General features: G+C 44.2%; 1 protein-coding gene across 6 annotated transcripts in view; it reads right to left on the reverse strand.

Annotated features, from left to right (window-relative positions):
- The window catches only part of Evl (Enah/Vasp-like), a 147,073-nt gene that overhangs the window by 64,215 nt on the left and 70,434 nt on the right, over positions 1-12,424 (reverse strand). Inside the window, exon 1 of one of the 6 annotated variants that reach the window (XM_075947345.1) lies at positions 8,925-9,052. The exons of the other annotated variants lie outside the window; for them this stretch is intronic. Coding sequence (XP_075803460.1) covers positions 8,925-8,935 — 11 coding nt within the window. The 5' untranslated portion in view covers positions 8,936-9,052. Of the gene's footprint in view, positions 1-8,924; positions 9,053-12,424 lie in introns of those variants that run through there. 6 annotated transcript variants of the gene reach the window in all.

Genomic DNA, 12,424 nt, shown 5'->3' on the forward strand with positions numbered 1-12,424 from the left:
GCAATCAGCTATGTTAGATAAAAGCTGTAGTCCCTGTCCCTAGATGGAGTGCATATACTGGGTCTGTGATGTTCTTTGTCCTAGTACAAGATGCCACCAGTGTAAATGTCTTGGCAGGATGGAAGATATTCTAAAGAAGCACTTGTGCCCCTCGCCTTGGCTTTCAGATGGCTTAACAGCAGACCTTAAAGAATTAAAATTTCCTGAGGAATCTCATATGGGGGAGGGGGGGAGGAAAGATTGTGTTAGCCAGCGGAGGAACTGGTCTCCTATTAGAGATTTTACAGTTCTAACAAATTATCAGGATAGATCTGAGTAAAACCATGATAAATCAGTGATAGGCCTTGACCAGGATGGCTTAATTATGCATATCTCTTGCCCTTATTTAAACCTAATCCTGAAGATAGTTCCCTCAGGATTAACTTGAGGGTCACTGAACCTCTTCATTTGTTCCTTTTCCCAATGTGGCCACAATGAACAAATCGTCTTTCTTTGCTTTTCACTACTGTCTCTTTTACTGGCATACTCAGGTGAACCTAGCTATTAGAAGACCCAAACACTAAGGTCTCTGGTAACACCAGGGTAAGAAGAGAGCCCATTTAATGCTGCCCAAGGGATCACCAGAGCTGCTGTGAGAAAGAAGCAAACCTCCCCTCCCAAAAAAGAAAAGATAGTGAGCCAATTGAGGAGTTAAGAGAGTCAGTTAGTGACAGGGCAATACTGGACACAGAACCTCCTTACTGCTTCCCAACACCTCGACAGGGAGATGAGGAAATTTGCATCACATTACCATGTCCCGGTTCAGTAACAGAGAAACACCTGGAATCAGAGTTACTGACAAACATTCTGTTGTAATAGTTTGCTTTCCATGGGGGTGACAGGCTTGCTGCAGTCAGTGCCTTGCCCAAGCCTATGCTGATGTACAAAAGTGCCTAAACTTTTGCTTACTCCCCACTTTTGCCATGTGATGGGCTGTAGTAGTATGAGCGGCGGCCGCCCACATGGCTAGCTCTAGCTTATGCCCCGAAATAATTACAGGGAAACTGTATTCTTTTAAACACCGCTTGGCCCATTATATCTAGCCTTTTCTCGGCTAACTCTCGCACCTGGACTAGCCCATTTCTAATAATCTGTGTAGCCCATGAGCTGGCTTACCAGGAATGATCTTAACCTGCGTCTGCCTGGAGTGGAAGAATCATGGCGACTCCCTGACTCAGCTTTTTTCTCCCAGCATTCTGTTCTGTTTACTCCACCCACCTATGTTTTAACCTATGAGGGCCAAGCAGTTTCTTTATTGCTTAACCAATGAAATCAACAGATTGATATATGACACTCCCCCATCAATGGGCTTTTCTACTCTATTTAGTTAGCAAAGGAGAAAATCCCCAAATCCAGCTTTTTCTTGTTATTTCAAAGCTGCTTTGAAAATGCCAAACCTGCAGAGATGCAGAGAACACACCCTTGTCCCTCTCATCTAAACTGTCCAGCTAACAGTCTGGCACATATGATTTGTTTTGTGTGCATGTATGTTTTCTTTCTTTTAGATTTATTATTTTATATATATGATTATTTTGCCTGCATGCATCTATATTACCAAGTACATGCCTGTTGCCCACAAGGCCAGAAGAGAGCATCAGACCCCCTGGAACTGGGGTTACAGATAGTTGTAAGCTGTCATGTGGGTGCTGGGAATCAAACCCTGGTCCTTCACAAGAGCAACAGTGCCCTTAACTGCTGAGCCAACTCTCCCACCCATGTGTGTATTTTCTTGAACTATATGAAATTTCAGACATGGCATTTCAAACCTCGGTTCCTAAGCATACATTTCTTTAAAATAAGGACATACTAGCTAGGATATAGCTCAATGGAAAAGCACTCACCTACAATCTGAAAGGCCCTAGGTCCCATGCCCAGCACATTAAAACAGACATTCTAACATATAATTGAAACATCATTATTATACTAAAGAAAACAATAATTTTTTTTCTTTAAATCTAATACAGAGTCTATACTTTTCCAATTAGGTTTTTGGAAACTTTGGACCCAGAATCTTCTCAGGCCTTTACATACAGCTGTGCTATTTCCTTACTCTAAGCTAAGCTGCCAGGCTATTTTTGTTTTCATTGATACTAATGATTTTTGGGAACAACGTGGGCCCCATTGTTTAGGCTGCCCTCCTCCCATTTCTGTATGGCATATGTTAGGAGGATGATGGCATCTATCCCAGCACTGAAGTGGTACAAACGTCAGGCTACCTTCTGTTTGAGGAAAGGAATTTAGGGTGATCACCAGATCGTCCATTGAAATTTACAACCATCTACAAGGTGACTCTGTCATCCCTTAATGGGAAAAGATCTTAAACAGATTTAGCATTGGACTTAAATGGTTATTTTATGGTGTGGCATAGGATTCCTGCAGTCCAGCAGTTCAGGATGGGAAATGTGAGGCCATATCACAAAGCTGCTGGCTCAAGGTGAATCTGTCTTCCCAGACCCTTGCGCCCCTCCTCTCTGCACTGGAAATGACCACCCCAAATTTGGTTGATTATCAGTTTTCCATGGACTACTCATAGGATAAGTAGATGGCTAGCTTACAGATGAGGTTCTCAAATGATCACAAGCTCCTGCTCATGAAGGCTACGTTTGCACATTAACTACCACTGCTTTGGTTTGGATAAATGTTCTCAAAGACACGTGTTAAAGGATAGGTCCCTACGGTAGCACTGTTGGGAGACAGTGAAGCCTTTGAAGTGGGGCTACTAAGAAGTGCTTAAGGCATTTGGTGGCATGTCCTCACAAAAGACTGCAGGGTGCTGGTCTTCCTTTCAACTGTTTTCATTCTTCTTGGTGTGTGATATGAATGGTTCCACCATGATAGATAGGCCCCTCTTGCCAGAAGCCCAAAGTAACACAGCACCCCAATCCTGGACTGTGAACTAAATACATCTTTTTTCTCTTTATAAGTTAATTACCTCAAGTATTTTTATAGTAATGTGATGTGAACAGTTAATAATACTGGAAGTCAAAGTAAGTTTTTTTTTCTTTTTCAAAGTAAGTTTTAAGAACATAACAATATGTTGAGTATCTCTGGAAAGTTCCACTGTGAACTTATGAGGCAAGAGCAATAAAGCCTTGGTATCATCATAGATAAAGTTTTGTGGTTTTGGTTTTTCAAGACAGGGTTTCTCTGTGTAATAGTCCTGACTGTCCTGGAACTCACTCTGTAGACCAGACTGGTCTGAACTCACAGAGATCTGCCTGCCTCTGCCTCATGAGTGTTAGGATTAAAGGTGTGAACCACCACCACCTGGCGATAGAAACAGTTTTGATGCAATTCTAAAGAGATCAACCTCCTAGCCACATTTAGTGGTTCACTAAACTACAGAAATAAAAAAAAGAAACTAGGTCTGCATACAGTCCTGTGCAAACCAAGTGCCATGGTCTGATCATCCTTTATCACGATAAAGGCTTTGGGCTAACAGCCTAAATTTCATGTTAAGTCTAGACATCTTTTCTTCCAGTCAGACTAGCTAGAGGTTCAGACTGGGAAGTCACAGGGAATCCAGATGTTTGTTCTTCGTCCTATGATGTCACCATCCTAAATGTATGTCAGCTAGACTCCATTTCTCTCTTAAGACTTGAAGAGTCTCAAAAGAATACCCCAACAAACTGTTAAGGAAATCTCATATTCATAGACTCACAGCACTTCCTATACCTTCTCATAGCCACCAACTTTATCCCTTGCTTGGAGAGCCACCTAACAGGCCATGTGGACATTAGGCTGCTTAATGCTTCGAAAGCATTCAGAAAGTCCAATACACTCTGTGATACTAGTCTCTGATTTTGATTAAGTAGAATGCGTTTAGCACAACATCAAGACGCTGGGGAGATCCAATTTGGGACAAGGACTAGGGCAATGTTCAGCTCTGAGGGTAAATTAGGAGCCTGGGAATGAGTATGGGGTCTCAACTAACACCTCCAATCCTCAACATGGCCCTTTGACTCAGTTCAACCAACAGCTGAGTAACTTCACTATTTATTAGGCATAGGGACATACAGAAATGAATAACATAGATCCTGCTTCCAAACAGGCTGGTGGGCAGATCTGAGATAATAGATCCTTGCTAAAGAGGAGTAAAACTTGCTACTGGAAGAGAGTTAGTGTGGAATAACCAAGGTTAAGAACACTCAGAATAAGAGTCTAACCTTGAGTGTAGTTTGAGGCAAGTTCCCTTGAGGAGCTACGATTGAGAGGACAGATGAGGTACAAAAGATCTAGCTGTAATCAGAGCTGTAGAAAGGACACTGGTGTGACCTGGAACAAGTACCACAACAGTGCTGTCTCACTTGTTGGGAAAGCAAGACAAAATCTCAGAAGATGGGGATGACGTGCAACATAGGCGGCTCAACTGGTAGAATACTTGTCACCCAGAACTTACACAAGGGCAGCTGTTGGACTTCTCTCCCCAGTGACCCAATTACTGGGCTTGTCTAGTTCTCCCACATTTTCTACTTGGTGCCTGAGGAACCTGATGCCCTGTTTTGAGTGACCAGGAATGTGGTCACTCTGGCCACTGGACCACTGGGGATGAAAGAGGGCAAACATTTTAGAAGTTCTCCTGGGTAATGTGGTTTCAGGGCCCAGAGAAATGAGAAACTTTGTGATCTTTGAGGCTTGCTTGGTAACAAGCTTCTGGGACAGATGACCTTGAAGGAAATCCCAGGGTCTCCTGAGGCTGTTGGTGAGTCAGACTGTGAAAGACTTCATACATCTTCACATACAGGAGATCTGTAGGCCCTGAGAGCAGTGGAGACAACTGTGTCGAGAGCCAGTACAACTTCACAGGAGGCACTATTCCTTCCCCACTCAGAGCAACCACAATGACTGACACTGGAGGAAGTTTCACTGAGCAGCAGCTATGGTAGCCAAGTATCTCCAAGTATAGAGGATCAAAACAGAATTCAACCTAGAGATTCAGTACATGTGAGTTCCCCTGACGTTATCTGAGGCTTCGGAAAAATCCCAGGGAACTAATGACCAAAAAGTTCCTGCTGTCTCAAAAATGGAATTCTAGCTGGGGTGGAGAGGGAAAACAAACAGTAAACAAAGCCTGAATGAGTCATGCAGTATTTTAGGAGGTGATGAGTGCTTGAGAAGAAAATCCTAAATATGATAAAGATCACTGGGGGACTAGGGATGGGACTGAATCAAACTGGCTCACACTGGAAGGGGCAATCAACTACTCATTCACATTGTATTTCCCCTGAAGCTACACTGTGATAGTGGCTAATTCCTGCTTGTCAATCTTGAGCAAGAAACATTTTAGGGAATGTATGTTGTACGAAGTCCAAAGCCCACAGCTTCTTTCAGGCTGCCTGAATTAAGCCCTGTTCCTCAGGAACCACCACCCACCCAAGTCACACCAGATCCCTGTGCTTCCTTCACACCCACATGGGTATACTAGGAAGTCCTTTAGGCTATCCCTCCCACGTCCCTACTGCATCTGGCTACCTCTCTCCACCGCCAGTCTACTGCCTCTGACCTAGATGACTGAGGCAGCTTCCCACGAAGACTTCCTACCTCCTCTACAGTGCCATCTATTCCCACAGTGGCCAGTGTGGATGCACCCCTGCTTCAGTCAGCTGTCCTTCCCTCCAAAGCTTCTCACAACTTGGAAAGTGAAATCAAACTTTTTGTGTGTACTGACAGGTTCTGTGTGCTACATCCTTGACCCTTATTTCCTTCCAGTTTCTCATAGTCACATGACTTGGTCGTCCCTATTCTTTTCCCAGTCCACCAAATTGCTCTCACCTCAGGGTATCTGCTTTCCCTCTCCGCTACACCAGTGTTCATTTCTAAATTTTATGTCTGTCTTATGTAACCATGGCAAGGTTAAAGAAAATGTTCCCACTGAGGACAGCTAAGGTGGTGGCCCGCCATTCTTTCCACATTGCTCCAGCTGCTCTTTTTCTGGCTCTCTTGATTTCTTAACTGTTGTGTGCCCTTCCTCTGCTGGTAGTAAAACTGTCTAATAGCTACAGTAGTCCCCAGTTGACTGATACCTGCTGTGGCCCATTTGAAATCCTTCCGGTGCTCCAGCATTCAGCATTCTCTAAGAGGCCACTTTCTTCCAACAGCCCCAGATGCTCAATGCTACCTGCATTTTGTTGTTGGGGTTTTTTGTTTGTTTGTTTGTTTTTTGAGTCTGGATTGCAGCAAATTGCTCACTCTGTGGACCACGTTAGCCTCAAACTCACAGCACTTCTTGCCTCAGCCTTTCAAGCACTGGGATCATGAGAATGTGGCATTAAATTTGTCTACACATTGTCTGTGCTGCACTGTCCTGTACAGAGTATCTCCTCACTCCTTCGTAGCTCCAGTCCCTCTGGTCTGAGGCTGGAGGTCAGCTCTTCCTCCAAGACAGCACAGCATTCAGGAGACTCATATTCCAGCCTTGGATCTACCACTCACTAGTTACACTTCTGGTCCAGTCCTTTCTCTTCCTCTTGGTTTGTTTCTCAATGAAACAGAAATCTAATTGTGAATAATGGTTGTGAAGAGTCCAAGAATGCTGTCCCCTAGTTTGTGACCCTGATGTGTGGACAACTTCTAGCTTCGGGGAATAACAAATGTGTAAGAGGAACTTTCCCTGACTCCTTTATTCACTGAAAGTGGATCCCTTAGAAAGAATCCAATTGTCATGACAGCCCTCTCTGAATTCCTGCATGGATGTGTACTGTGTCACAGGAGGAAGATGACAGAAGCTACACACATAGGCAGTATGTCACTCACTCAGCTGAGGGCCCACTCCTCTTTCTAGATGGGCCGTCTACATGGAAAAGACATAGGATCTTTGGAGTTCTCTAGGTACTGGGGATATCTGCTTTGCCTTCATGCCATTTTCATATCACTCTGTCACTGATCTATTTCAGAGTCTCAGTTGCTGAGGCTGTGTGTGGGGGGGGGGGTCCTTTTCCCCCTATTTGTCTTCATCAGGACTGCTGTGAGACAGTGTTCTGTGTCCTGACAAGTGTGCAAGAAAACTCAGCTCCTGTCTCTGACTAGGTGCTTAGAAAAGGGTTCCTGGTCCAGAAGTGGCCTTGGTGGCAGGAAGCCCTCTACAGCCCTACTATGGATGCCAGGGAAGTGGCGAATCTAGATGCTATCATATCTCACATGGACAGTCCCAGTGTCAACTCGTGAGCCTATTTGCATAGACAAGCACACACAATCTTGATGAAGAAGGGAGACACAAGAAAACCTGGCTTTTGTCTTACTTTTTGCTACTAACTCACAAGTTAGTCTTGGCCAACTCTAGGTCTCCAGAGCTAGAAATGAGACCACAAACTCATTGTCACTCACAACAATACGATCAGAGGACTTTTCTTCAGCATAAGGCAAGGAATGAATAAGGAGTATACAACAGTTACTCTGGCTGGAGCGGAAAGTTCAAGGCCTGAAGCTCTGCTGCCCTGGACCTGCAGTTTCTGTCTCCAGAGTGTTTTCCAGCTGCAACTTCTCCAATGTCAAAGAAGTAAAAGGCCTTAAAAAATTCTTGGTGCCTCCTCCCTATTTCCTCCTGGTACTATTTTCGACCACCAGTAAGCTTCCTCAACTGCTCACAATGTAATTTACGACCGAAAATATCATACCTCTGAATAGAAAGCATTCTGTTTTTCACAGCTCCATGCAAAAACAAGAACAACAAAAATACCAAAAAAAAAAACCAACCCCAAAAACAAAACAAAAACACCTTGAAGCTACAGAAAAACTACTAAAATGACAGAAAACTGGTTGCAAAGGAGGAAAAATAAAGACACCAAAACTCAAGCAACAAATCAGTATTTCCCTAGCCTAGCTGGGCTGCAGCTCCTCAGCAGAGAATAGGAGGGGCACCCGTGCTCCCTGGCTGCCCAGGGACAACCGGCAGACTGTACTCATTGTCTCGTTCACTCTAGAAGCTCATTGCAAAACATGTTTCAAGAGCCTGCATAAGGCTCTCTGAGTAAGCTCCAAGCCTGGTCCCTCCTCAACCAGGTGGGCCTTGGGGAAGTCCCGTAACCTTTTAGAGCCTCAGCACAAGGCACAAGCAGTAACCTTCCTCATCTATCCAAGATGGGGAAAAGAAAACAAGTGGTGAAGCAGCAGTTTTTGTTTGTTTTTTTCAAGACAGGGTTTCTCAGTGTAGTCCTGGCTATCCTAGAACTCTACAGACCATGCTGGCCTTGAACTCAAGAGATTTCCTGCCTTTAATCACTTGGGATTAAAGAAGTGCGCTAGCAAACAAACACTTTTTAAAGTAGGGTATTATTATTTTGTGTGAAGACACAAGGCTATAATGATTTAAACAAATAAACTTTCATGTAGTTACAGAGAAAGGGGCACTCATGACAACCCACATTATAACATAGTTTGCAGATGATTGATACTCAACAATGTTCACCATCATCTGTGGGACCAGAAGCCAAAGGGGGACAAATCTCTCAACAGGTCATAGCAATGCAGTTTCTAGTATAAAAGGAACTCAGGTCTTTCATCTTGGTCCAGAGTTAGAGCATACAAGCTGCCTCAGGACATTCTGCAAAGAACCTATGAGTCAAAAACACTCCTCTCAGAGTTCAGAATCCCTCTACCCTCCAAGGCAGGTGGTCAATTCTGAATAAGTCTCAAATGATTTGACTCAAGTGATTCAAGGTCATCGGCATCAACAAGCACAGACCAGGAACTGGAAAGAGCCTAGGGGACTGAAGGCATTAACTTGCTTTAGGATTTTGGTTTTAAGTCCCTTACCCTCTGGTCGTAGATGTTCTCATCACTGACTGGTATCCAAGAGGACCAGAGATGACCTTCACAGAACCTTCCACATCCAAAGTCTAGATTTCCTCTTCACACCCCTCTATCCCATTCTGGGTCCTTGTACTTACCCTGGGGCCATGGCTGAATGAAGGCTGCACAGGGAATCCTGAGGAGGTGAGTCCTGTGCTCCACCAGGTTAGGTTATGTGGATCAGAGGACCACAGACCCTATGAAGACAGCTACGATTTTAGACTCTAGTTAAAACCAAACAGGAAAAGGAAGCTGAACCAGAGACAAAGGGGAAACAAACCCAAGTGAAAAACTGAAACCTATGTAGAAAACAGCGAAACAAGAAGCTAAGAGCACAGGGCCCCAACAGTGTAGGCGGCTGAGATCTGCTGCCTAGGCCTGAGAATGGCAATCTCAAGCTCATGAGTTTCCTGTTGAAATACAAAAAGAAATAAAAAGAGAGGCAGACTACTCCTATGGAGCTGAGGTTTTTATTATAGATATAAGAGAGAGCACAGGCAGAGGTAGAGGCATCTGGGAGAGTCCAGAGTGGACATGACTAACAAGGAGCTAAGGTGCCAGGAGCAAGACAGGAGACAAGGAGACACAGAGACAAAGAGGCCAAGAAGACTGGTTAGCTGAGGTTATAGGGACGAGCAGCTGGGAGAAGGGTAGCCCAGCCCTAGGCTGGAGATATAGGGTCAGGGTGGGGCATACCAGTCAAGATGACTCTGGAACAGGAACTGGTGAACTGAGAGAGGCTGGTGGACAGTGTCCACTTTCCAATGTTAATCAGCATCTTAGTTAGCCCTTTGTCCAGAGTTGGAGACCTAACAAAGCTGGTCAGGAGCTGGGGACCAGGCTGTGGTGTTGGCCCCACCAGTGACTATTGGCTCCATTGTCTGGACCACAGTTTCCACTTGACATAGGGCAGGGTCATGGCGGATGACTTCCTACAGGAAGGCTGCTAGGCTCAGAAAAGCCTGGCAGGTTCTGAGTGCAAGGGCCTGTACAGTGTGCACAGCTATACCAGACTCTCCATTTGACTCTAGGGTAGAATTTGCATTATGATTATGAGACACAGTTCTCTAACAGGATACTGCAGTCAGCAATTTACAGCTGAAAGAACTGGAGGGAGGGGTAGGTCTTGTATTTAGACAGCTTTTAGAGTCCTACAGCTTGGTGCGATGGCATACCTGCAATGCCAGCACTCAGGAGGTTCATGGATTTGAGGCCAGTCCAGAATACACATGAGATCTATAAAATAGGAAAGAAGGGCTGGAAGCACAGTGGATAGATGGACCTGTGGGCAAACAGATGCATTGAAATATCATTGCAACAATGGGAGATAGCTATGTGAAAGACAGCATAAAGGGCTTGTTCTAACTGAAGACATGAATACCCTTTGAACGTTGAAAGTGCATCTTTTCAAAGGCATTAAAGATCTACATTTCCTGTTAAGCACATGTCAGCTGCAAACCATGTTTTTGACTTGTGGTTTTGCTGGTTGAAGTATTTACTATTCTCCCTTGTGAATTTTTCTTTTTATCTGTGGATTATTTGGAAGTATATTATTTAATTTTGTTTTGCTTCAAAGTCTTTGGTGTTTTCTTGCTTTGTTGCTATTTACTTAGTTCTACTGTGGTCAGAGCATGTCCTTAATCTGACTTCTTTTGTATTTCCAGGTATGAATTCCATTGTTTTAACCTGTATAGAGACTTTTAAGGTCCAGTATATAGCCCAGTTTGGTGAACATATAATGGTTACAAGAGAAAAAGTATTTTTTCTTAGTTAGTTACAAGAGAAAGGTAACTAACAATATTAGTTAGGTCAAGGTGGTTAATAAGTGCTGAACTCCTATGTCCTTACTATTTTCTTTAAACATTTTATCAACTGCTGAGAGAAATGTCTTAAAATTTCTAAGTGGCTTAAGGGTGAACATGTTTCTCTCCATTTTCAGTTCTGTTAATACTTATTTTATACATTTTGGAGCTTTTATTAAGAACACTTTCTACTCTGTACTCTTTATTGTTACTACTGTAACAACCACAAACTTAATTAGTGGCTTACAGCTGGTCCTAGGCAGGGAGCCACACAGTGGGTGAGAGACAAAGACATGGATAGGCACACCATGCAGAGTAAGGTTGGGAATTTATTTAATGGGTTATGGAAGGGAAACTGGGAAGGGGAGAAGGGAGAAGGGAGAAGAGCAGAGAGGCAGAGAGAGAAGGGGGGAAGGAGGGGGGAGAGGAGAGGAGCCACTGCAGCAGCTACCTCTTTGGGAGAGAAACTGAAAAGACAAGACTCAGGCTGGAAGCTGAAGATCAGCTTGCCTCAGCCTCGGATGGGGGAGTGGGCATGGCTTGTTTTTTAAAGCATCAAGACAGACCATTACAACTGCCACAAGCTGAGTGGCTCTGCTACCTTGAAATGTCCTTTGCTAAAGAAATGAGTTCATCGCTTTCCCCCCACTCCCCCACCCCCGCTTAAAGACAGGGTTTCATTAGGCAGCCCTGACTGGCTTGGAATTTAATATGTAGACCAGGCTAGTCTCAAAATCACAGAGATCCATCTGCCTCTATCTCCTAAATTCTGAGATTAAAGATTCTGGTAAATCCATTTGCATTTGAATTTAGTCTTACTTAAGTTCTCAGGATGCAGGCAAAATACAGGCATATATTTTCCCCAGAATACCACATGAATGGACTTTAACCCAGGCTCTGACAAAGTTCTTGTTCCACTCTGAAACTTTATGAGCCAGGCTTCTACTGTCTGCATTTCTTTGTTGTTATTGTTGTGTGTGTTGTACATGTGTTCACATATGTGTATGTGTGCACACATGTGAACGACTACACACTTGTGCATACCCATGGAGGCCAGTTATCAATACTGGGTGTCATCTACTTCTTACCATTTTCTATCTTTGTCCTTCACTGAACCTGGAACTCAACACTTGGCCAATGAACTACAAGGATCTATCTTGCTCCTTTTCAACCACTGCGATGGGGTTGCAGATGCATGCTGCCACGCCTGTCTTTTACATGGGTGCCAGAGAGCTGAACTCAACTTAGGTCCTTATGTTTGCATGGCAGGCACTTTCTGAGTGCCAGCTTTCTGTTTTGGTTATTTGTCTTGTTGTTGTGACAAAAATCCAAGGAAAGGTTTGTTTGGGCTAATGGTTTAAGAAGTGATCCAGCCAGATGTGGTGGCACACACTTTTAATCCAGTTTTTGGAGGCAGTAGTAGGTGGATCTCTGTGAGTTCAAAACAGACAGCAAATGGGGTCAGGGGGGGATAAAACCTCAAGCCCCACCTCCAGTGACCTGCTTCCCCAGTGAGGCTCCATCTCCTTAAATGTTCCACAACCCTTCCAAACAGTGCTATCAGCTGGGACTACAGGTTCAAACATACTAGCCTAAAGAAGACATTTTACATTCAAACCACAATGGGTCTCATCACTCAGGTTGAGGTGACTGTCACACATCCTGCAGCATTACAAGGACTCTAGCATCACCCTTTGGTGCTTATCTCTGCAAAGGGCATTCTGAGCTGGGCTTAGAGAGCATCGCACATGCACAGGCAGCCCCTAGGCAACAGCTCAGGTGGAGCAGCCTTACAC

This window comes from Microtus pennsylvanicus, chromosome 14 (genome assembly GCF_037038515.1).
Source record: "Microtus pennsylvanicus isolate mMicPen1 chromosome 14, mMicPen1.hap1, whole genome shotgun sequence".
Classification (NCBI taxonomy): Eukaryota; Metazoa; Chordata; class Mammalia; order Rodentia; family Cricetidae; genus Microtus; species Microtus pennsylvanicus.